At 44.5% G+C, this 25,021-nt stretch overlaps 1 protein-coding gene across 3 annotated transcripts in view; it reads right to left on the reverse strand.

The window, feature by feature from the left end:
* LOC110504385 (glutamate receptor 1-like) overlaps positions 1–25,021 on the reverse strand; it is a 180,806-nt gene that overhangs the window by 59,771 nt on the left and 96,014 nt on the right. For all 3 annotated transcript variants that reach the window (XM_090220231.1, XM_090220233.1, XM_090220232.1), the window contains exons 7-11: positions 22,555–22,722; positions 17,716–17,820; positions 17,397–17,510; positions 3,090–3,296; positions 1,480–1,928 (exon numbers count right to left, since the gene is read on the reverse strand). In XM_090220231.1, coding sequence (XP_090076357.1) covers positions 1,480–1,928; positions 3,090–3,296; positions 17,397–17,510; positions 17,716–17,820; positions 22,555–22,722 — 1,043 coding nt within the window. The remainder of the gene's footprint in view (positions 1–1,479; positions 1,929–3,089; positions 3,297–17,396; positions 17,511–17,715; positions 17,821–22,554; positions 22,723–25,021) is intronic.

Raw genomic sequence — 25,021 nt, forward strand, 5'->3', positions numbered from 1 at the left:
CATTTTCTACCAGCCACTCAACAACAAAAAATGTATCTAGCCCATCTGGCATTTGCCAGAATTACCAGGTAGCCAATCTGTGCCTGGGAGTCTGGTTACATCATGTGTAACTGCCACTAAGTCACAGCCTGGCCTGGCATGAACTAATTACCTTTTGTGTGGGTGGGGAGGGGGGCTGAATGATGGGGTGTTGTGTCAATTGAGTCTCAGTATTTATGTGGAAGCAGCAGCACTCTGTCCAAGTCAAATTTCCCTTCGGGGACAATAAAGTATATCATACCATCATATAATATATCCAATCTACACCAGATTTAGCTCACTTCATTTGGATAGTCCATCTGTAGATGCTCTACAGCAGGGGTACTCAACTCCCACCCTACGAGGTCTGGAGCCGGCATGTTTTTTGTTCTACCTGAGAGTTAATTGAACACACCTGGTGTCCCAGGTCTAAATCAGTCCCTGATTAGAGGGGAATCACCCACCTGGTGTCCCAGGTCTAAATCAGTCCCTAGTTTTAGAGGGGAATCACCCACCTGGTGTCCCAGGTCTAAATCAGTCCCTGATTAGAGGGGAATCACCCACCTGGTGTCCCAGGTCTAAATCAGTCCCTAGTTTTAGAGGGGAATCACCCACCTGGTGTCCCAGGTCTAAATCAGTCCCTAGTTTTAGAGGGGAATCACCCACCTGGTGTCCCAGGTCTAAATCAGTCCCTAGTTTTAGAGGGGAATCACCCACCTGGTGTCCCAGGTCTAAATCAGTCCCTAATTAGAGGGGAACAATGAAAACATGCAGTGGAACTGGCTTCCAGGTCCAGAGTTAGTTTGAGGGCTCTACAGACTATCAGGGACATTTCAACGAACTATCTACTAGCCTTAACCCTAACCTTAACCTTTATCCTAACCCTAAACTTAGCCCTTACCCTTATTCTATACCAAACATAACCCTTAGCCTTATTCTAAACCTATCCCTAAATGTAACCTTAACCTTAGCTAAGCCTTAGCAACAGATAGTTTGTTGATAGATTTACCCTTTATAGAGCATCTACAGATGGAAAATGCGGATGATCCAAATAAAGTGATGACCCAGATCTACCCGTTGTATTTCTACATCAGATCTACCCATTGTATTTCTACCCCATTGTATTTCTACATCAGATCTACCCATTGTATTTCTACATCAGATCTATCCATTGTATTTCTACACATTGTATTTCTACATTAGATTTACCCATTGTATTTCTACCCCATTGTATTTCTACATCAGATTTACCCATTGTATTTCTACCCCATTGTATTTCTACACATTGTATTTCTACACATTGTATTTCTACATTAGATTTACCCATTGTATTTCTACCCCATTGTATTTCTACATCAGATTTACCCATTGTATTTCTACCCCATTGTATTTCTACCTCAGATCTACCCATTGTATTTCTACATCAGATCTACCCATCATATTTCTAAGTGGGATTCTTACCTGGGTGAGATGTCGCATCCCTGCTGCATGAAGGCTCCCAGGGAGAACCAGAGAGAGTTGAAGATGCCAAACTCGTTGGTCTGTTCCTGATTCTGCTGGTTCTGGCCTGGCTGACCAGGGCTCTGCCCCGACTGTAGCCCAGCACCGGGCCCCGTCGGCTGGGTTGGGGTCTGGGGGTCGGCCTCCTCCTCATAGTCCTCTGCGTGCCACTCGTAGGGGCTGAAGCGGCTCACCAGGAACAGGACCACGCTCACACCGATGTAGGCGAACACGATACACATCCAGATCTCATAGGCCAGCGGGTCCAGAAAGGAGAAGACACCTGGTTTAGACTTGGTGGGCTTCTTGATCATGATGGAGATGCCCAGAGACATGAATGGCTTGGAGAAGTCGATCACTTCTTCTCGGACCAGGGTGATGGTCAGCGGGGCCACCGCCACGTCTGCTTTCTGGAGGAGAGAAGGGGAGGAACAGAGGTAGATAGAGAGGAAGGGAAGGAGGGAGAGAGAGAGGTAGGGAGGGAAGGAGGTAGAGAGATAGGTAGGGAGGGAAGGAGGTAGAGAGAGGTTGAGAGGGAGGGAGGGAGGGAGGTAGATAGAGAGGAAGGTAAGGAGGGAGAGAGAGGTTGAGAGGGAGGGAGGAAGGTAGAGAGAGAGAGAGGTAGGGAGGGAAGGAGGTAGAGAGGGAGAGAGAGAGAAAGAGAGACATGTTAGCAAGAAATATAGAGTTGTGCTGTCACATTGACCATGGAATACACTCAAGCACAAAAAATGAAAAGCATGAAAAGATTGATCAAATTAAGATCCTACATCTGTAAATAAAAACCTGTTTTCTACATCTGTAAATAAATCCGTAGAGCTAGATACTGTCCAGTACAGTAGGTGTGCTGGACGAGGACAAAGAAGGAAAGAGAATACTGAAGATAGTCATCATACATGCAGCATAAGACTGAACACACACAGAGATTTTGTTTAACAGGAAACACTCAAATCCTGACCTTGATTTCCTGTAGACCCGGTTCTCCCACCCTCATACACACACCAATCTCCCCATAGCATCACACAGACCCTTTCAACAGCAGAGATTGGCACCATGGTGTGCAACGTGTCCTCTTTGTTACAAATTAATTTCCTATGGATGTGTGTGGGCAGATTGCAGGAGATAGGACTGAACAGTTGTTCTTTAGTTACAGTACATACACTTAACCTCCCTGTCACCTGCTGAAGCATTGAGCTGCCCGACTCTGAGTCACAACCAGAGAGAGAGAGAGAGAGAGAGAAGGAGACAGGGAGAGAGAGAGAGAGAGAGAGAGAGAGAGAGTCCACTGTGTATTAAGCTATTTAAAGCTTTATTGTTGAGCATTGAATACAGATTTTCTGTGAAAAAATATATACTTCTTTGAAAGGACCAACATGTTTGGCAGACGATATCGATGCAAACATTATAGTGTCAGAAAGATTTTTTTTTGCAGTGACATCAACATAACAATACAATGTTTCAACTATGAACGTTAACCACTTCCAGAAATGTTATGGACACTTATGACCTCCCATTATGAGCACTTACAAACCCTCTTTATAAGCTCTAATGACCATCTTATGAGCACTCACCCCGTACACCAGCTCTCCGACCATGCCGTTCCACATCTTGGTCTCGGGGTCTCTGGCTCCATACTTCCCATCTGAGACCACCTTCAGTTTGTAGTGGTATCCAACGTGCTTGGCAATCTCAGCCGCTAGCTCCACGATGTAGCCCTCGTACTTATCGTTCCCTGACAGCTGATCATGGTTCTTCTTCAGCATCACGTATGGGGATTCCTGTAGGAGAGGGGGTGTGTATACGTTCAGGGTTGGGCTCAATTCCATTTCAATTCCAATTCAGGAAGTACACTGAAATTCCAATTCCTTTTCTCTTCTATGCTTTTCAATAAGGAAAATGTACTTTCTGAATTGACCTGAAGTGAACCCAATCATGGATACAGTTCCAATATGATCACATTAAAGATCATTATTGGATGGATTGATAAAGGTTAGCACCAGGGAGTGTAATGACATGAAACATTAGTATGACTGCTGGATGAACTGTGATGACAGAGAGTAGGGTCCTTGTAGCAGCCGTAAGGGAAGACATGTTGCAGGAGGCAGCAGGATCAGGTGCACAAGTTGTGCTAAGTAATTCAGACCCTTTGCTATGAGACACTTGAAATTGAGCTCAGGTGCATCCTGTTTCCATGTATCATCCTTGAGATGCTTCTACAACTTGGAATCCACCTGTTTTAAATTCAATTGATTGGACATGATTTGGAAAGGCACACACCTGTCTTTATAGGATACCAAGGTTGACAGTGCATGTCAGAGCAAAAACCAAGCCATGAGTTCAAAGGAATTGTCCGTAGAGTTCCGAGACAGGATGGTGTCGAGGCACACATCTTGGGAAGGGTACCAACCAATTTCTGCAGCATTGAAGGTCCCCAAGAACACAGTGGCCTCCATGATTACCAAATGGAAGAAGTTTGGAACCACCAAGACTCTTCCGAGAGCTGGCCGCCCGGCCAAACTGACCAATCGGGGAAGAAGGGCCTTGGTCAGGGAGGTGACTAAGAACCCGATCGTCACCCGATGGAGCTCCAGGGGTCCTCTGTGGAGATGGGAGAAACTTCCAGAAGGACAACCTTCTCTGCAGCACTCCACCTATCAGGCCTTTATGGTAGAGTGGCCAGACAGAAGCCACTCCTCAGTAAAAGGCACATGACAGCCCGCTTGAAGTTTGCCAAAAGGCACCTAAAGGACTCAGACCATGAGTAACAAGATTCTCTGGTCTGATGAAACCAAGATTGAACTCTTTGTCCTGAATGCCAAGCATCACGTCTGGAAGAAACCTGGCACCATCCCTACGGTGAAGCATGGTGGTGGCAGCATCATGCTGTGGGGATGTTTTTCAGCGGCAGGGACTGGAAGACTAGTCAGGATCGAGGGAAAGATCCTTGATGAAAACCTGCTCCAGAGTGCTGAGGACCTCAGACTGGGGTGAAGGTTGTGGTGGTTAATTTAATTAATCAAATGAGGAGAGACAAACTTATCACACAAGTCAGAGTTATACTTAAACTAAATCTTTAATCACTTATTAATAAGGAAGCAGGTCAATACAAAACACACATATAAAGTGAATCGATTGAGTGCTGTAAGATAATGATGGCTGGTCATGGCTGGTCGACGAGTCACGCTCAGATGATTCTTTGAGAGCCCCGAGACAAAAGTACAAAGGTCTTTTATAGCCAAAATACACCCCTTTCAACCTACATGACGAACAACAGATATATAGAATGGCTCACAAGGTTAAGATCTGTATGAAAGATACCTATAATACACAGCAGACAGTATCTGCTGGGTCAACAGTTTTCACTGTATAGAGACCAGTGTCTGTCCCTCCGACTCCAAACTGGAACCATCTCTCTCTGGTACCGTATAGACCAGTGTCTGGCCCTCCGACTCCATACTGGAACCATCTCTCTCTGGTACGGTATAGACCATTGTCTGGCCCTCCTACTCCATACTGGAACCATCTCTCGCTGGTACGGTATAGACCAATGTCTGTCCCTCCTACTCCATACTGGAACCATCTCTCTCTGGTACGGTATAGACCAGTGTCTGGCCCTCCTACTCCAAACTGGAACCATCTCTCTCTGGTACGGTATAGACCAGTGTCTGGCCCTCCTACTCCATACTGGAACCATCTCTCTCTGGTACGGTATAGACCCATCCTCAGTGTAACACACACAATAGTTAAGAATACTCTATTCTGTTGCAAAAAAACAACCATTTGATGCAATAAAAGTATTATAACATAGTCTTGCAATTTCCCACCATAAGGTTCACTTTCCAACAGGACAACGACCTTAAGCACACAGTCAAGTCTCTGAATGTCCTTGATTGGCCCAACCAGAGCCCAGACTTGAACCCGATCGAACATCTCTGGAGAGACCTGAAAATAGCTGTGCAGCGACGCTCCCCATCCAACCTGACAGAGCTTTAGAGGATCTGCATAGAAGAATGGGAGAAAATTCCCAAATACAGGTGTGCCAAGAGTCGAGGCTGTAATCGCTGCCAAAGGTGCATCAACAAAGTTCTTAGGTTAAGGGTCTGAATACTTATGTAAATGTGATATTTCAGTTTTTTTTATTGTTTTTTTTTACATTTGCAAACATTTCTAAAAACCTGTTTTTGCTTTGTCATCATGGGGTATTGATGAGGTACATTTTTATTTTTAAAATCAATTTTATATCGCTGTAACCTAACAAAATATGGAAAACATCAAGGGGTCTGAATACTTTCACTGTATCACTGTCAAAATGACATAACTGATATTCAATGTAAAATGCTTACCAAAATCATTCATTACATTGTATATTAGTCACTCTATAGAATGATCTTCTACCTCATAGGTCAGGCAAATGTGTATGTGGACTTTAACCTTTTATTGCAGTGGGCTAAATCAAGGTCACAGTGTTTCTAGGTAGTCTTAAACAAATCTACTGTGAAACAGAAGTATACACCTCACACACATGGTTTTGGGCTTAAAAAAAGAAGACACCTGTACCATGTCAGATATAGAGTTGACATGTATTACATTTTGAGTTTGCTTCCCAATATTACACATCACAGAAGATTTAAAGGGCTTTTATGTACTCTTTTATGTACTCTTTTATGTACTCTTGGAACACCTTACAAAATACTTTTAAATTGGAAGAACTCCCGATTGGTGTTTTTATATCACTGATGAAGGATTTTGAGGCTGATTGCCTGACCTGTCAATGTTTTTAATTTGCTGTTTTATACTCTTGTGAATTCAATGGTTTTTACTAGATTACTTGTAGTTTTTCATGTTGTCTGTCTGTAATGACTTGGTGCTGCCTATCTTGGCCAGGGTGCTCTTGAAAAATAGATTTTAATCTCAATGAGCCCTTCCTAGTTAAATAAAGGTTAACTAACTGAACTATAACAAAAAAAACATGAGGAAAAACACAGGATTTTCTGCGTTTAAAAACCCCCAATGTTGATAAATTACAAAATGATGAGAAATATAAATAACATTCCACCCATGAGGTCACTAGGTCATGTCACTGCAGGAAAGGGCTAAACGCTGCACCCACTCACAGGATTGGAAAGTGAAATGCAACAATATTGTGCCAAAATGAAACAACATTTCTACAAGGTTGCGTTAAACGTTAAGAAATAAATGTAACGCTAGTGATTATTGTAAGCTATTGTGGAATATAGATTTAACAGAAATGTAGGCTAGTTTAACTCGGGACACATTAACAAACATTTATAACGCAGAAACAAAAGCCCTCTGAAATGTTTGTAGAGTTTGTAGAGCACACTAGTTGCCTGACAGATCTTTTGAGTCCTATTCTGAGGAGATCTGTTCTGTTCATAGTTCATTTGATAGGTAAGTACAGATACTGGTTTTTATAATCAGAAATATGTACTGTATATCTGAGATTGTCTATGGTATCGCCACTGAGATTTTATGTTGGGGATTTTTCTATTCAGAAAATACTGACTGAGATGTACAGTCATATGAAAAAGTTTGGGCACCCCTGACAATTTCCATGATTTCCATTTTTAAATAATTGGGTGTTTGGATCAGCAATTTCATTTTGATCTATCAACTAACTGATGGACACAGTAATATTTCAGTAGTGAAATTAGGTTTATTGGATTAACAGAAAATGTGCAATATGCATCAAAACAAAATTAGAAAAATCACATCAATATTTAGTAGAGCCTCCTTTTGCTAAAATAACAGCCTCTAGACGCTTCCCATAGCCTCTAATGAGTGTCTGGATTCTGGATGAAGGTATTTTGGACCCTTCCTCCTTACAAAACATCTCCAGTTCAGTTAGGTGTGATGGTTGCTGAGCATGGACAGCACGCTTCAAATCATCCCACAGATTCTCAATGATATTCAGGTCTGGGGACTGGGATGGCCATTCCAGAACATTGTACTTGTTCCTCTGTATAAATGCCCGGGTAGATTTTGAGCAGTGTTTTGGGTTGTTGTCTTGTTGAAATATCCAGCCCCGGCGTAACTTTGACTTTGTGACTGATTCTTCAACATTATTCCCAAGAATCTGCTGATATTGAGTGGAATCCATGCGACCCTCAACTTGAACAAGATTCCCAGTACCGGCACTGGCCACACAGCCCCACAGCATGGTGGAACCCCCACCAAATTTTACTGTGGGTAGCAAGTGTTTTTCTTGGAACACTGTGTTCTTTTGCCACCATGCATAACGTCCCTTGTTATGACCAGATAACTCAATCTTTGTTTCATCAGTCCACAGCACCTTATTCCAAAATGAAGCTGGCTTGTCCAAATGTGCGTTTGCATACCTCAAGCAACTCTGTTTGTGGCGTGTGTGCAGAAAAGGCTTCTTCCGCATCACTCTCCCATACAGCTTCTCCTTGTGCAAAGTGCGCTGAATTGTTGAATGATGCACAGTGACACCATCTGCAGCAAGATGATGTTGTAGGTCTTTGGAGGTGGTTTGTGGGCTGTTTTTGACTGTTCTCACCATCCTTTGCCTCTCCGACATTTTACTTGGCCTGCCACTTCTGGCCTTAACAAGAACTGTGCATGTGGTCTTCCATTTCCTCACTATGTTCCTCACAGTGGACACTGACAGCTTAAATCTCTGCGATAGCTTTTGTATCCTTCCTCTAAACCATTATGTTGAACAATCTTTGTTTTCAGGTCATTTGAGAGTTGTTTTGAGGCCCCCATGTTGCCACTCTTCAGAGGAGAGTCAAAGAGAACAACAACTTGCAATTGGCCACCTTAAATACCTTTTCTCATGATTGGATGCACTTGTCTATGAAGTTCAAGGCTTAATGAGCTCACCAAACCAATTGTGTGTTCCAATTAATCAAGTGCTAAGTAGTTACAGGTATTCAAATCAACAGAATGACGAGGGTGCCCACATTTTTGCATAGCCTATTTTTCACATCTGATTTAATTTCATACAACTTAATATTGCTACACTAAAAATCTTTGTCTGGACAATACCCCAGTTCTCAGCTTTTATTAGAAAAGGAATGGCATGCCACTGTGATCATTTTCTGTGACGACAGAGTAAATTATTACGCAGCCTCAGAGGGGTGCCCAAACTTTTTCATACGACGGTAACCTGTTGTGCCACAAAGGCTTATGCTGCTGATACTTGGCCGGATTAAACTAGAGAAAATAACCTCCTTGTAACCAGATTCTTTATCATCGAACCCACAGGCCCTTCAGAAGACTTATTCATTTAGATTTACAATACCGTTAAAATATTGACACACTGAAGATCGATATTGGATGGATTTAATATCTCTTCATTCAAAGACTCAATCATGGACACTCTTACTAACAGTTGTGGCTGCTTCGTGTGATGTATTGTTGTCTCTACCTTATTGTCCTTTGTGCCCAATAATGTTTGTGCTATGTTTTGTACTGCTACCATGTGGTGCTGCTGCCATGTTGTGTTGCTACCATATTGTTGTCATGTTGTTGTCTTCGGTCTCTCTATATGTAGTGTAGTGATGTCTCTCTTGTCACGATGTGTGTTTTGTCCTATATGTTTATGTAAAAAAATGTAATCCCATCCCCCGTCCCCGCAGGGGGCCTTTTGGTAAGCCGTCATTGTAAATAAGAATTTGTTCTTTAAATTAACTGACTTGACTAGTCACATAAAGGTTAAATAAAAAATAATACACAAATTATAATAGGAGAAGCACCAGACCTAATTTAAGTAGCTGACATAATATTTGCAAAGAGGGACATTGGAATGAGGTAATAACCATACACAGCCCTGGGGAGGTGAGACATAAAATGTTACCAGCTCATAAAGTTTATCACCAGTTTCCTCAAGTTGAGACCATAGATGTGATGAATGCTTTATATTCAGGAGGACATATAGAGTAGCAGCTTACACAGTGATGGAATCAAATGGAGCTACTGAAGCCTTGTTCTATTGAGGAACTCTCCTGGAGAGGTATTTCAATAGGATGGTTAATGTTTGATCATTAAGACATAACAATGGTGGAATAATAATTGTTAATAAGCCTACAATTAAACTAAGAAAGATAATTAGACAATAGATCTTTAGGAATCATTAAATATTTGTCACAACGATGGAGTAGGCCTAAAGTTAGTCACTTACACAATTAGCTATTTCATGATTACATATCATTAGACTGTATGGCCTTTTCACAACCATGGTGTACTTTTCAACCCAGAAAGATCATTATATTTGATAAGAATGGCGGTGCTGCCTGCCCTTGTAGACTGGAGGTTCATTATGTCGACATCACAAAGACACCTGGTGAACCTGACACAGACAGGTTTATTAGTGTGTGTGTTGTGTGTGCGTGTGGGAGAGTACAGCAGACAATCACTGCCAGCCCACCTCTGTTCTGAGAGGTTATCCTATTCCTGTTCTACCAGCCAGACAACCAATTGGACCTTTTCAGAGATATTGGACATCCTAGCAAGATTACAGCTGACATGGCACCTGAGGCCCTGTACTCTCATTTTTTCTTTCTGTCTCTCTCTCTCTTGCTCTCTCTTGCTCTTACACACACTATGCCTCTTTTTCTTTCTTTCTCTTGCTCCATACAAGGCCATTTCTAGCAAACCTGTATTGAACAAACCCAGATAGCACATAACGTTCTAACAACCATGTGTTCCTTAGACATTGGTGAGAGTGTGGTTGTCCTATGGTTATTTTGCATACAACCTTCCCACAACATTCTGGGAATGGTGCAGGATAGTTGCTTGACTTTGGAACATTTTCAGCACTTTTAAGGAACTTGACAAAATAACATTATTGGTTCAAGGTTCTATTTAAAGTAATGTTCTCAAACTGTTCCAAGAAACAACGTTCTTCTGTGGCAATTTCAGTACTTCAGCATAACGTTTTCTGCAGGTTTCTTTGTGGTTCTACTGAAAGTCAGGTTGTCAGAACATTAAGAAAACTTTTCATAAAAACCACAACGTTACGTTCAAAGAATGTTATGGAAAAACATATCCATTCCGTTCTCAGCGTCAACAACAAAACTCTCTCTATCCTCTATCTTGTTAAGTTTGTTCAGGAGTGTTGGCCGCACCCACTAATCGGCCACACCTGATCTTAATGAGTGCTTGTTTACTTTGAAATGGGTTTATTTTTGAATACAGTGCCTTGCGAAAGTATTCGGCCCCCTTGAACTGTGCGACCTTTTGCCACATTTCAGGCTTCAAACATAAAGATATAAAACTGTATTTTTTTGTGAAGAATCAACAACAAGTGGGACACAATCATGAAGTGGAACGACATTAATTGGATATTTCAAACCCCTTTACTTTCAGTGCAGCAAACTCTCTCCAGAAGTTCAGTGAGGATCTCTGAATGATCCAATGTTGACCTAAATGACTAATGATGATAAATACAATCCACCTGTGTGTAATCAAGTCTCCGTATAAATGCACCTGCACTGTGATAGTCTCAGAGGTCCGTTAAAAGCGCAGAGAGCATCATGAAGAACAAGGAACACACCAGGCAGGTCCGAGATACTGTTGTGAAGAAGTTTAAAGCCGGATTTGGATACAAAAAGATTTCCCAAGCTTTAAACATCCCAAGGAGCACTGTGCAAGCGATAATATTGAAATGGAAGGAGTATCAGACCACTGCAAATCTACCAAGACCTGGCCGTCCCTCTAAACTTTCAGCTCATACAAGGAGAAGACTGATCAGAGATGCAGCCAAGAGGCCCATGATCACTCTGGATGAACTGCAGAGATCTACAGCTGAGGTGGGAGACTCTGTCCATAGGACAACAATCAGTCGTATATTGCACAAATCTGGCCTTTATGGAAGAGTGGCAAGAAGAAAGCCATTTCTTAAAGATATCCATACAAAGTGTCGTTTAAAGTTTGCCACAAGCCACCTGGGAGACGCACCAAACATGTGGAAGAAGGTGCTCTGGTCAGATGAAACCAAAATTGAACTTTTTGGCAACAATGCAAAACGTTATGTTTGGCGTAAAAGCAACACAGCTCATCACCCTGAACACACCATGCCCACTGTCAAACATGGTGGTGGCAGCATCATGGTTTGGGCCTGCTTTTCTTCAGCAGGGACAGGGAAGATGGTTACAATTGATGGGAAGATGGATGGAGCCAAATACAGGACCATTCTGGAAGAAAACCTGATGGAGTCTGCAAAAGACCTGAGACTGGGACGGAGATTTGTCTTCCAACAAGACAATGATCCAAAACATAAAGCAAAATCTACAATGGAATGGTTCAAAAATAAACATATCCAGGTGTTAGAATGGCCAAGTCAAAGTCCAGACCTGAATCCAATCGAGAATCTGTGGAAAGAACTGAAAACTGCTGTTCACAAATGCTCTCCATCCAACCTCACTGAGCTCGAGCTGTTTTGCAAGGGGGAATGGGAAAAAAATTCAGTCTCTCGATGTGCAAAACTGATAGAGACATACCCCAAGCGACTTACAGCTGTAATCGCAGCAAAAGGTGGCGCTACAAAGTATTAACTTAAGGGGGCTGAATAATTTTGCACGCCCAATTTTTCAGTTTTTGATTTGTTAAAAAAGTTTGAAATATCCAATAAATGTCGTTCCACTTCATGATTGTGTCCCACTTGTTGTTGATTCTTCACAAAAAAATACAGTTTTATATCTTTATGTTTGAAGCCTGAAATGTGGCAAAAGGTCGCAAAGTTCAAGGGGGCCGAATACTTTCGCAAGGCACTGTAGACCAAAATGAACAGCTTTTTAGCATGCCATGTTTATGAGCAAAACAAATATGGCATGCTAACTCCATCCTGGTGGATGCAGTGGACTCATTTCAAGGATAGAGAACAGAAGATCATAGGTTAAAATCTCACTGGCACCGTGCCACAATAAAAAATACATCTGTGGCATGATTAATGCCAAAGCAAATGAATTTCCAACAGTTTACCCAAACTAAGCTAGCAGCGTTATTAAAAGTCTTATTGAAACATTCAGTAAACTTTGTATTATTCAAAAACCTCTAAATAACGTATAATTACTGTTCTCAGAATGTTAATAAAACCTCCCAGGAAAACATTCAGGGAATCATAGCACAACGTTCTCAGAACCTCCATGCAACTAAAATGTAACGTTCCCAGAGAAGGTGAAATGTTCACTTCCGTTCTCAGAACGTTTAAAAAACATTCTGTTTTACAGGTCAGGCACCGTATGGCTTCGTTCCCAGAACCAATGGAAAACCAATAACGGACGTTCCAACAACTTCCAAGGAACCAAATGTGCAAGCTGGGAACCAACTAAATAAGTGAAAATGTCAAAGAGCGATAGAGCTCTAGATGAGCTAGATGTCCAGAGCAGTAATGGTACACTTGAGGAAGTAGTGGAGGAGAACCAATACCCACAAGTCGTTTCAAGCTACAGTAGCAATTTAAGCTCAGACTGCGCCCAGCGCACAAATCCTTACATTTGATATTTTATCAGCTGCTGTAGAGGCCAGTTTTCCTCTGTGTGTTATGGTAATAACTGTCCCCCTGCTGGTTACAGATGAGTGGAATGTAATCATCACTACACACAGAGCCTCTAGGTCTGGCAGAGAGACAGGACCCCAGGGAGGGAGTGGAGAGACAGGTCCGTTTCAGAGCAGTTTGACAGGCCAACACACACACACCACACTTACGCCACATATACACAGACACAAAAACAAACACAAGCACGCACGCACACACACAGATAGCAGGTCCACTAGGACTCACTCCCGCACTGACCTATAATAGGTCAACAGAGACCGGCTGCCACTCAGGCGGAGAACCAACACACATACAGAACACCATGGCTTTGGACAGATCTTCTAGAAATGCACCTGTTCTTCCTTCCTTATGGACCCTTTCCTCTTTCATTCCTTCCTAACATCCTAAAAACAGAGATAATCAAAGTATTCTTATACAGTATCTCATGCCTGACAGTTGATGAGGTTTCTTGAACAGTGTAATAATTCCTCTTGGAAAGACAATTTAGTTGTATTCTATAGTTGCGCCCATAGTAAACATATATATACAGTTGAAGTCGGAAGTTTACATACACTTAGGTTGAAGTCATTAAAACTCCACACATTTCTTGTTAACAAACTATAGTTTTGGCAAGTTGGTTAGGACATCTACTTTGTGCTTGACACACGTAATTTTTACAACAATTAAAATATTATTTCACTTATAATTCACTGTATCACAATTCCAGTGGGTCAGAGGTTTAAGTACACAAAGTTCACTGTGCCTTCAAACAGCTTGGAAAATTCCAGAAATGGATGTCATGGCTTTAGAAGCTTCTGATAGGCTAATTGACATCATTTGAGTCAATTGGAGGTGTACCTGTGGACGTATTTTAAGGACATAATGACCATTGTTATGTTTGGAGGAAAAAGGGGGAGGCTTGCAAGCCGAAGAACACCATTCCAACCATGAAGCACGGGGGTGGCAGCATCATGTTGTGGGGGTGCTTTGCTGCAGGAGGGACTGGTGCACTTCACAAAATAGATGGCATCACGAGAAAGGACAATTATGTGGATATATTGAAGCAACATCTCAAGACATCAGTTAGGAAGTTAAAGCTTGGTCGCAAATGGGTCTTCCAAATGGACAATGACCCCAAGCATACTTCCAAAGTTGTGCTTCACCTGAAATGCGTTTCCAATGGTCTTGAAGGAGTCCCCAAATATGCTGAGCACTTGTTGGCTGCTTTTCCTTCACTCTGTGGTATGACTCATCCCAAACCATCTCGATTTGGTTGAGGTCGGGGTACTGTGGAGGCCAGGTCATCTGATGCAGCACTCCATCACTCTCCTTCTTGGTCAAATAGTCCTTACACAGCCTGGAGGTGTGTTGGGTCATTGTCCTTTTGAAAAACAAATGATAATCCCACTAAGCCCAAACCAGATGGGATGGCGTATCGCTGCAGAATGCTGTGGTAGCCATGCTGGTTAAGTGTGACTTGAATTCTAAATTAATCACAGACAGTGTCACCAGCAAAGCACCCCCACACCACACCACTTCCTCCATGCTTCACGGTGGGAACCACACATGCAGAGATCATATGTTCATCCAGGCCACGTCTCACAAAAAAATCTCACATTTGGACTCCAGACCAAAGGCCAAATTTCCACCAGACTTATGTCCATTGCTCATGTTTCTGGACCCAAGCAAGTCTCTTCTTCTTATTGGTGTCCTTTAGTAGTGGTTTCCTTACAGCAATTCGACATGAAGGCCTGATTCACAGTCTCCTCTGAACAGTTGATGTTGAGATGTGTCTGTTACTTGAACTCTGTGAAGCATTTATTTGGACTGTAATTTCTGAGGCTGGTAACTCTAATGAACTTATCCTCTGCAGCAGAGATAATTCTGGGTCTTCCATTCCTGTGGCGGTCCTCATGAAAGACAGTTTCATCACAGCGCCTAATGATTTTTGAGACTGCACTTGAAGAAACTTTCAAAGTTCTTTATATTTTCCGTATTGACTGACCTTCATGTCTTAAAGTAATGATGGACTGTCGTTTCTCTTTGCATATTTGAGCTGCTCTTGCCATAATATGGACTTGGTCTTTTACCAAATAGGGCTATTTTCTGTATACCCCTCCTACCTTGTCACAACACAACTGATTGGCTCAAACGCATTAAGAAGGAAAGAAATTCCACAAATGAACTTTTAAGAAGGCACACCTGTTAATTGAAATGCATTCCAGGTGACTACTTCATGAAGCTGGTTGAGAGAATGCCAAGATTGTGCAAAGCTGTCATCAAGGCAAAGGGTGGCTACTTTTGAAGATTCTCAAATATAAAATATATTTAGATTTGTTTAACACTTTTTGGGTTAGTACATGATTCCATATGTGTTATTACATAGTTTTGATGTCTTCACTATTATTCTACAAGAAAAACTATTGAATGAGTAAGTGTTCTAAAACTTTTTGGGGCAATTCCACTAAAAGAAAACCCAACACTTAGATTCAGGTCTATAGCCTTGTCTTAAAACAACACTATGTCTTCCTGTAAAGGCACCAAGCCTTTCAGTTATCCTTTCCCCCTTCCTCCTCACACACACACACACACACACACACACACACACACACACACACACACACACACACACACACACACACACACACACACACACACACACACATACACACACACACACACACACACACACACAGCTTTGCCTCTCCCCCTCCTCAGCACTCGTCTTAACAAGGCTCTGCAGGACAGGCGGGCTGCTGAAATCCCTCACCCCAATAACCCTCTCTGTGGAGGTATGCTGTAGGCCTGGGGGTCTGGATGGAACAAACCTTAGCCCAGATCCCTTCTCCCTGGAACAATCCTCAGCCCAGCTCCCTTCTCCCTCTCCACCCACCTTTAACAGACCACTAAGACCTTAGCTCGCTGATTCTTCACTACGGTTTACAGCAAAACCTAATGACTGAATTGTCTAAATGTGTGTGTTGGTAGTGTGGTTGTGAGTTACTCTATGCAGACCTGGCAATATCCCCCATACCACCCACCTCCCACTACCCCAAGCTAGAGGGCCTGGAGCCTGTCCTCCATACCTACCACCTCCCACTACCCCAAGCTAGAGGACCTGGAGCCTCATACCTACCACCTCCCACTACCCCAAGCTGGAGGACCTGAAGCCTCATACCTACCACCTCCCACTACCCCAAGCTAGAGGACCTGGAGCCTCATACCACCCACCTCCCACTACCCCAAGCTAGAGGGCCTGGAGCCTGTCCTCCATACCTACCACCTCCCACTACCCCAAGCTAGAGGACCTGGAGCCTCATACCTACCACCTCCCACTACCCCAAGCTAGAGGACCTGGAGCCTCATACCTACCACCTCCCACTACCCCAAGCTAGAGGACCTGGAGCCTCATACCTACCACCTCCCACTACCCCAAGCTAGAGGACCTGGAGCCTCATACCTACCACCTCCCACTACCCCAAGCTAGAGGGCCTGGAGCCTCATACCTACCACCTCCCACTACCCCAAGCTAGAGGGCCTGGAGCCTGTCCTCCATACCTACCACCTCCCACTACCCCAAGCTAGAAGACCTGGAGCCTCATACCTACCACCTCCCACTACCCCAAGCTAGAAGACCTGGAGCCTCATACCTACCACCTCCCACTACCCCAAGCTAGAGGACCTGGAGCCTCATACCTACCACCTCCCACTACCCCAAGCTAGAGGACCTGGAGCCTCATACCTACCACCTCCCACTACCCCAAGCTAGAGGACCTGGAGCCTCATACCTACCACCTCCCACTACCCCAAGCTAGAGGTCCTGGAGCCTCATACCTACCACCTCCCACTACCCCAAGCTAGAAGACCTGGAGCCTCATACCTACCACCTCCCACTACCCAAAGCTAGAGGACCTGGAGCCTGTCCTCCATCCATAAGTTAGAGGCCCTGTCTGTGGGCAGGAGACATAGGAGACAGGAGACACAATAGAATAGTTTAACTTTTCTACTATGGGGGATAGTAGATTGACATAGGCTAGTGATGTTGCTGTTCCTTACTGGTCTACTGAGGAAAAGTAAATGGCTGAGGAAAAGTAAATGTGAACAGTTATTCTAACATCTTTAAATTCTGCATCGGAATTCGGTAAGGAGCACCTCGAGTTTCATGTTCTGTTAAAATGAATTACCATAATCTAAATGTGATTTATTTTATTCTGAGCACCGTGGGTGGACGCCCTAATCAGGTTACGCACATCCAATGCATATGGGTCCGGTAAATTTCTCAAATGTACGGTAAATGAAAATGCTGCCGGTCACATTTTCCTAATGAAAACCCTGACACACCCACACACGCACTAACCAGGATGGTGGTAACTATGTAGGTCCTGTTCTGTAGGCCGTAGCTGCTGTCGTTGCTTCCTCTCATGAAGGTGGCTGTGCTCACATACTTCTCGTCCTCGTTCCAGTAGCCCACCTGATACACATACAAGATAAACAGACAAGTGAAAAAACTGAAGGGCCATGAAGGAAACCTGGATTTGATCTGATACTCAACTGTACAGATATGATGTTAGACTGCAATGAAACACTAATGGACATGAATCCCAATATTTGACATCAAATAAGCTTCTATAAGATCCCATTAGATCCCATATGGTCCTACAGATCTCATGACTCACCTTCTTAGGTCCAGAGGGGGCTAGCTCCATGACACTGACAGTGAAGTTGGTCCTGCGTCCTTTCTCATTGAACTGGATATGACCTGTCAGGCCATCGATACGCACCTGACACATCAATAACACAGAGACACAGGGAGCAGTTACGATATAGGTTTTGAGGTGTAGTCTTCTATTAGCCTCATTAACAGAGAACATGAGCTGGAGTTCAGTTTCTTCGAGAGCCTTGTCTGGATGTTCATTGGAGTCTGTATAGCATGTATTATGCATGTGTGTGTGTGTGTGTGTGTGTGCGTGCGTGCGTGCGTGTGTGTGTGTGTGCACTGGGTGTTAAAAACATTAAGAACACCTGCTCTTTCCATGACATAGACTGACCAGGTGAATCCAGGTGAAAGCTATGATCCTTTATTGATGTCACCTGTTAAATCCACTTCAATCAGTGTAGATGAAGGGGAGGAGACAGGTGTCAAAGCCTGTATTTTCTATGGTAGAGTAGGTCAGGGATTGACTATGGGTTTTAGTCTAGTTTATTATTTCTTTGTGGGGTTCTAGGTTTAATTTTCTATGTTGGTGATTGTGTATGATTCCCAATTAGAGGCAGCTGGTAATCGTTGTCTCTAAATGGGGATCATACTTAAGTTGCATTTTTCCACCTGTGGGGTATGGGATATTGTTTATGTAACTGTGTTTGGAGTTAGTGCATCTCTGTAGTCACGGTTTGTTTGTTGTTTTGTTAAGTTTCATTATGATTGAAGCATGTGGAACTCTACAGTCGCTGCGCCTTGGTCCATCTCTACAAACAAACGTGACAGAATTCCCATCCACAAAGAACCGAGCAGCGTGCCCAGGAAGGGGAAGGGATCCTGGATGGGAAGGGATCCTGGACTTGGGAGGAAATCCTGGCAAGACAGGATCGCCTTCCTTGGCGGGGGAGTCGCCTAGGAGCATGAGAGGACAGCGACGACGTCGGGGAGGAAGGCCACAGAAACCCCAAGAAAATGTTGGTGGGGGGCACATGGAGCAGTCGGCGGAGCCGAGGAGTGAACCAAAGCCAGTCTGGGAGAAGAGGTAGAATTTGGAGGAGAGAGAAATGGGAGAGTTGTTGAGTTGGTGGAGGATGCACGGCATTTGCCTAAGGAACGTGTTGTCAGTTTAGTGCCACCTGAGTCAGCTCCCCGTAATCGTCCTGAGAAGTGTGTTAAAGTTCTGGTACAATTGATGCCGGCTATACGCACCAGGTCTCCAGTGCGTCCTCACAGACCAGTACGTCCTGTGCCAGCTCCTCGCACTTGCCGTGCGAAGGTTGTCATCTGTCCAGGACACGTTGTGCCAGCTCTACGCTCCAGACCTCCAGTGCGCCTCCACAGCCCAGTACGTCCTGTGCCAGCTCCTCGCACTTGCCGTGCGAAGGTTGTCATCTGTCCAGGACACGTTGTGCCAGCTCTACGCTCCAGACCTCCAGTGCGCCTCCACAGCCCAGTACGTCCTGTGCCTGCTCCTCGCATTCTCCCTCAAGTGCGCCTTCCCAGTCAGGTACGTCCTGTGCCTGCTCCTTGCATTCACCTTGGAGTGCGTGTTCCCAGGCAGGTGCGTCCTGTGCCTGCTACTCCTGAAGTGTGGAGGATGCACGGCATTTGCCTAAGGAACGTGTTGTCAGTTTAGTGCCACCTGAGTCAGCTCCCCGTAATCGTCCTGAGAAGTGTGTTAAAGTTCTGGTACAATTGATGCCGGCTATACGCACCAGGTCTCCAGTGCGTCCTCACAGACCAGTACGTCCTGTGCCAGCTCCTCGCACTTGCCGTGCGAAGGTTGTCATCTGTCCAGGACACGTTGTGCCAGCTCTACGCTCCAGACCTCCAGTGCGCCTCCACAGCCCAGTACGTCCTGTGCCTGCTCCTCGCATTCTCCCTCAAGTGCGCCTTCCCAGTCAGGTACGTCCTGTGCCTGCTCCTTGCATTCACCTTGGAGTGCGTGTTCCCAGGCAGGTGCGTCCTGTGCCTGCTACTCCTGAAGTGTGTGTAACCAGTCTGGTGCCACCTGTGCCGGCCCCACGCATCAGGCCTCCAGTGCGCCTCCCCAGTCCAGAGCTTCCGGCGACAGTTCCCAGTCCAGAGCTTCCGGCGACAGTTCCCAGTCCAGAGCTTCCGGCGACAGTCCCCAGTCCAGAGCTTCCGGCGACAGTTCCCAGTCCAGAGCTTCCGGCGACAGTTCCCAGTCCAGAGCTTCCGGCGACGGTCCCCGGTCCAGAGCTTCCGGCGTCGGTCCCCGGTCCGGAACCTCCTGAGACAGTCCATGGACCGGAATCTCCTGTGAACCTCATGGACCGGAATCTCCAGAACCTCCAGCTCCATGGCCGGAGCCTTGCCCTGCGCCAATGCCCAGAGCCTTGCCCTGCGCCGATGCCCAGTCTAAGCACGGCGTCCAGTCCAGCCCCAAGGCCAAGGCAGGAGCCTTCCTCGGCATCTAGGTCCAGTCCAGGCACAGTGTTTAGCCTGGGTCCATGGCTGGATCCGCAGGATAAGCGGGTACTTCGCCCCACACCAGAACCGCCCCCGATGCTGGCAGATGAGCGGGTACTTCGCCCCACACCAGAACCACCACCGACACCCCCCCCCCCCTAACCCTCCCTTTTTTGTTTCAGGTTTTGCGGTCGGAGTCTGCACCTTTGAGGGGGGGGTATTGTTCATTTTGTTGTTTTGTTAAGTTTCATTATGATTGAAGCATGTGGAACTCTACAGTCGCTGCGCCTTGGTCCATCTCTACAAACAAACGTGACAACAGGTTAAAGAAGGATTTTTAAGCCTTGAGATAATTGAGACATGGATTATGTATGTGTGCCATTCAGAGGGTGAATGGACAATATAAAATGTTTAAGTGCCTTCGAACAGTGTATGGTAGTAGATGCTAAGAACTGCACTGCTGCTGGGTTCCTAACACTTAACAGTTTCCTGTGTGTATCAAGAATGGTCCACCACCCAAAGAACATCCAGCCAACTGTAGGAAGCATTGGAGTCAACATGAGCCAGCATCCCTGTGGAATGCTTTCAACTCCTTGTAGAGTCTATGCCACAACGAATTGAGGCTGTTCTGAGGGCAAAACTTGGTGCAACACAATATTAGGAAGGTGTTCCTAATGTTTTGTACACTCAGTGTATGCGTGTGAGTGTGTGTGTAGTGTCTGCAGCATGTGTTCAGTGCAGCATGCTAGTGTTGGCAGCATGATGGGTTTAATTGAGCGAGTGGGGCATCAATCTCCTCTCTACCCACAGGCAGATAGATGTCTGCATTCACTCGGACCAGACCACAGCTAGACACAACCCATGGAGGCACTGTGTGCTTGTGTGTGTGTGTGTGTGTGTGTGTGTGTGTGAGGAATATATAGAGTGTGTGTGTGTGTGTGTGTGTGTGTGGAATATATAGAGGGGAGAGTGTGTGTGTGTGTGTGTGTGTGTGTGTGTATACAGGTGTGTGGATGTGCGTGTGTATGCACAAGAGTGAGTGTGTGTGTGCATCAATTAGACCACAGTTCCACAGAGCCACACCAGAGAGATCAGTGTGAGACTCTGAGAGCATCTGTCTGTTTAAAAGCTCAAGTCGAGGGCCCAACTAAAATATGAATACAATAACATCTTAATAACTACATCCAACTAGTAATGTCGTCAGTACCAGAAAACAGCTACCCTACTGCTAGCTGATATTGATAATCAATCCAGTTCACAGCATATTCCTCTGTAGGCACGTCTAGGGCAATTACTAATAATCACACAGCAATATCGGTTTATTCAGGTTGTCTGAAAACCTATTGAGCCCTGTCTTTTCTGCCTCTCTTTCAGTGAATCAGGTCATCTCCATAGTAATCAGAGACGCTTTCTGCCGTACATGCCTTCAAACTACCGTAAAATCATGCCCTGACCTAAGGAAATGTCTATGCAACACCTTTAAACAATTCCCTAATATGTTTTAGATGTTTTACGCAACCGGGCCCTGACGTTTATCCACGTTTCTCCAAACCTAAATGTGTTTTTGACACCCTGGGTTGCTCCTCCTTCATGCGGCTCCTCCTGTATTAATTCTGAATGGTTAAGGTAAGGGTTAAGGTTTGGGTAGGGTTAAAATAAAAACAACTCCATGGTTAAGTTTAGGCGTTCATTCTGAATGGTTAAGTTAAGGGTTAAGGTTTGGGATAGTATAAAAATCAACACACAAAAACAAGTGTCTACGTCCACCCATCATCCCCGTCCTAGCAAAACCCAAGCCTACTTGATGGTAATAGCGCTCACCGCTGCCCCTAGTGGCGGGATTTGAAGGCATCTCCTGACGTCCTCACGACTTGGATTAAGGTCTAATTATGAAGTGAATCTTGAGTGGCCCGGCTGCTCTCTCACCATCTCTGTAATACTAAACCAAGTGCTTTATTTCATTCCCATCTCAGAACACTGCATAACTAAACTCCATTGTTGATGTCATATTCTATGATGATCACAGGCAGGTTTTATTGCCTGCAGGTTTTGTTTACCTAACATGATGTCACATTCCATCCAAGAAGCTCATAGGTGACTCAATGGGAATGTTAGGTGACAGAATAGAGATATAAATTGTTCAGCAGGGCCCGACTCAGAATGGGTTAGCCAACGTGCCACTCAGGAGCTTGTCTGTGTATGTTGTTGTGCTGTAGGTAAGAGTGTGTGGGTGAATCCCTAATTTCTACCAGCAGAGTAGATTGTGGTGTGGGTGTACCTGTTATAAGGTTCTCTGAATGTCTTTAAAATGGCCCCCGGGTCCAGGCATCTTGGTGTGTGTGTGTGTGTGTGTGTGTGTGTGGGGGGGGGGGGGGGGGTGTACCTGTTGCAGAGCTCTCTGTATATCTATGCCTTGGCCCCAGGGTGCGGGCGGGTTGGCGAGGCATTCGCCTGCGTTACCACGGCGAGAGATGTCTATCCTCTGTTTCCGGAGGTTCTGGAATGCTGTAGACATCACCTTCACTCCGTCATATGTCAATGCTCCGGTGTACTACAGAGAGAGAGAGGGGGGGTGGGGGTAGAGTGGTGTGTAAGAGAGAGAGATAGATAGAGAGAGAGACAACCTCATTAGACTTAAAACACCACATCTTGAGAGGGTAAAACAAATTCAAGAGGAGGGTGATGAAAGCAAGTAAGGCAAAGATCATCGTACAGAGATCAGAGCAGAGATCATTATAGAGAGATCAGAGCAGCGATCATTATACAGAGATCAGAGCAGAGATCATTATGGAGAGATCAGAGCAGAGATCATTATAGGGGGATCAGAGCAGAGATCATTATGGAGAGATCAGAGCAGAGATCATTATAAAGAGATCAGAGCAGAGATCATTATAGAGAGATCAGAGCAGAGATCATTATGGAGAGATCAGAGCAGAGATCATTATAGAGAGATCAGAGCAGAGATCATTATAGAGAGATCAGAGCAGAGATCATTATGGAGAGATCAGAGCAGAGATCATTATAGAGAGATCAGAGCAGAGCTCATTATACAGAGATCAGAGCAGAGACCATTATAGAGAGATCAGAGATCGCCCCAAGTGTGCCTTTAGGTGCGTGTGTGCATTTAGGTGTGTGCATGCGCACATGCTTACGTTGCTCCCAGACCTTGGAGCAACGTAAGATAGGCAACGGCACAAGGTCTGGGAAGGATGGCGGATTCTCTTGGACATTTCAAAGGGGGAAAAATGTTTTCTAGGGAGGGTCCTCTTCAGACATACAACTCACTCAACAAATATTTTAATTTTCATTTTGTATTATTATTATTCTATATATTTTTTCTATATATACAGTGGGCAAAAATGTCTTTAGTCAGCCACCAATTGTGCAAGTTCTCCCACTTAAAAAGATGAGAGGCCTGTAATTTTCATCATAGGTACACTTCAACTATGTCAGACAAAATGAGAAAAAATATCCAGTAAATCACATTGTAGGATTTTTAATGAATTTATTTGCAAATTATGGTGGAAAATAAGTATTTGGTCACCTACAAACAAGCAAGATTTCTGGCTCTCATAGACCTGTAACTTCTTCTTTAAGAGGCTCCTCTGTCCTCCACTCGTTACCTGTATTAATGGCACCTGTTTGAACTTTTTATCAGTATAAAAGACACCTGTCCACAACCTCAAACAGTCACACTCCAAACTCCACCATGGCCAAGACCAAAGAGCTGTCAAAGGACACCAGAAACAAAATTGTAGACCTGCACCAGGCTGGGAAGACTGAATCTGCAATAGGTAAGCAGCTTGGTTTGAAGAAATCAACTGTGGGAGCAATTATTAGGAAATGAAAGACATACAAGACCACTGATAATCTCCCTCGATCTGGGGCTCCACGCACGATCTCACCCCGTGGGGTCAAAATGATCACAAGAACGGTGAGCAAAAGTGGCTTCGTAAGAAGCATTTCAAGGTCCTGGAGTGGCCTAGCCAGTCTCCAGATCTCATCCCCATAGAAAATCTTTGGAGGGAGTTGAAGGTCCGTGTTGCCCAGCAACAGCCCCAAAACATCACTGCTCTAGAGGAGATCTGCATGGAGGAATGGGCCAAAATACCAGCAACAGTGTGTGAAAACCTTGTGAAGACTAACAGAAAACGTTTGACCTCTGTCATTGCCAACAAAGGGTAAATAAACGTTTGTTATTGACCAAATACTTATTTTCCACCATAATTTGCAAACAAATTCATTAAAATCCTACAATGTGATTTTCTGGATTTTTTTTCTCATTTTGTCTGTCATAGTTGAAGTGTACCTATGATAAAAATTACAGGCCTCTCTCATCTTTTTAAGTGGGAGAACTTGCACAATTGGTGGCTGACTAAATACTTTTTTGCCCCACTGTATATATTTTTTTAACCTTTATTTAACTAGGCAAGTCAGTTAAGAACAAATTCTTATTTACAATGACAGCCTACCAAAGCAAAACCCTCCCCTAACGACGCTGGGCCAATTGTGCGCCACCCTATGGGACTCCCGATCACGGCCGGTTGTGATACAGCCCGGTATCGAACCAGGCTCTGTAGCGACGCCTCTATCACTGCAAAGCAGTGCTCCACTCGGGGGCCACAAATCACGAGTTTGGGAAGCAGGACTTAAAATGTGGAGGAAATTGGATAAGGCAGCGAAGTGATTTGGCAGCGAGGTGTCCGGAGAAGCGTGTCTGATTTCCGACTCGTACTCTCTGTCCCAACTGATAACGGAACTTGTACAGACGTGTTAATGCTGGAGCATTGGAACATTGAGAGTTGCAACCCGTCTGTCTAGACAGAGTAGTGTGCATGTCTGTGCAGTGC

This window comes from Oncorhynchus mykiss, chromosome 25 (genome assembly GCF_057628025.1).
Source record: "Oncorhynchus mykiss isolate SJ-2025 chromosome 25, ASM5762802v1, whole genome shotgun sequence".
NCBI classification, from domain to species: Eukaryota; Metazoa; Chordata; class Actinopteri; order Salmoniformes; family Salmonidae; genus Oncorhynchus; species Oncorhynchus mykiss.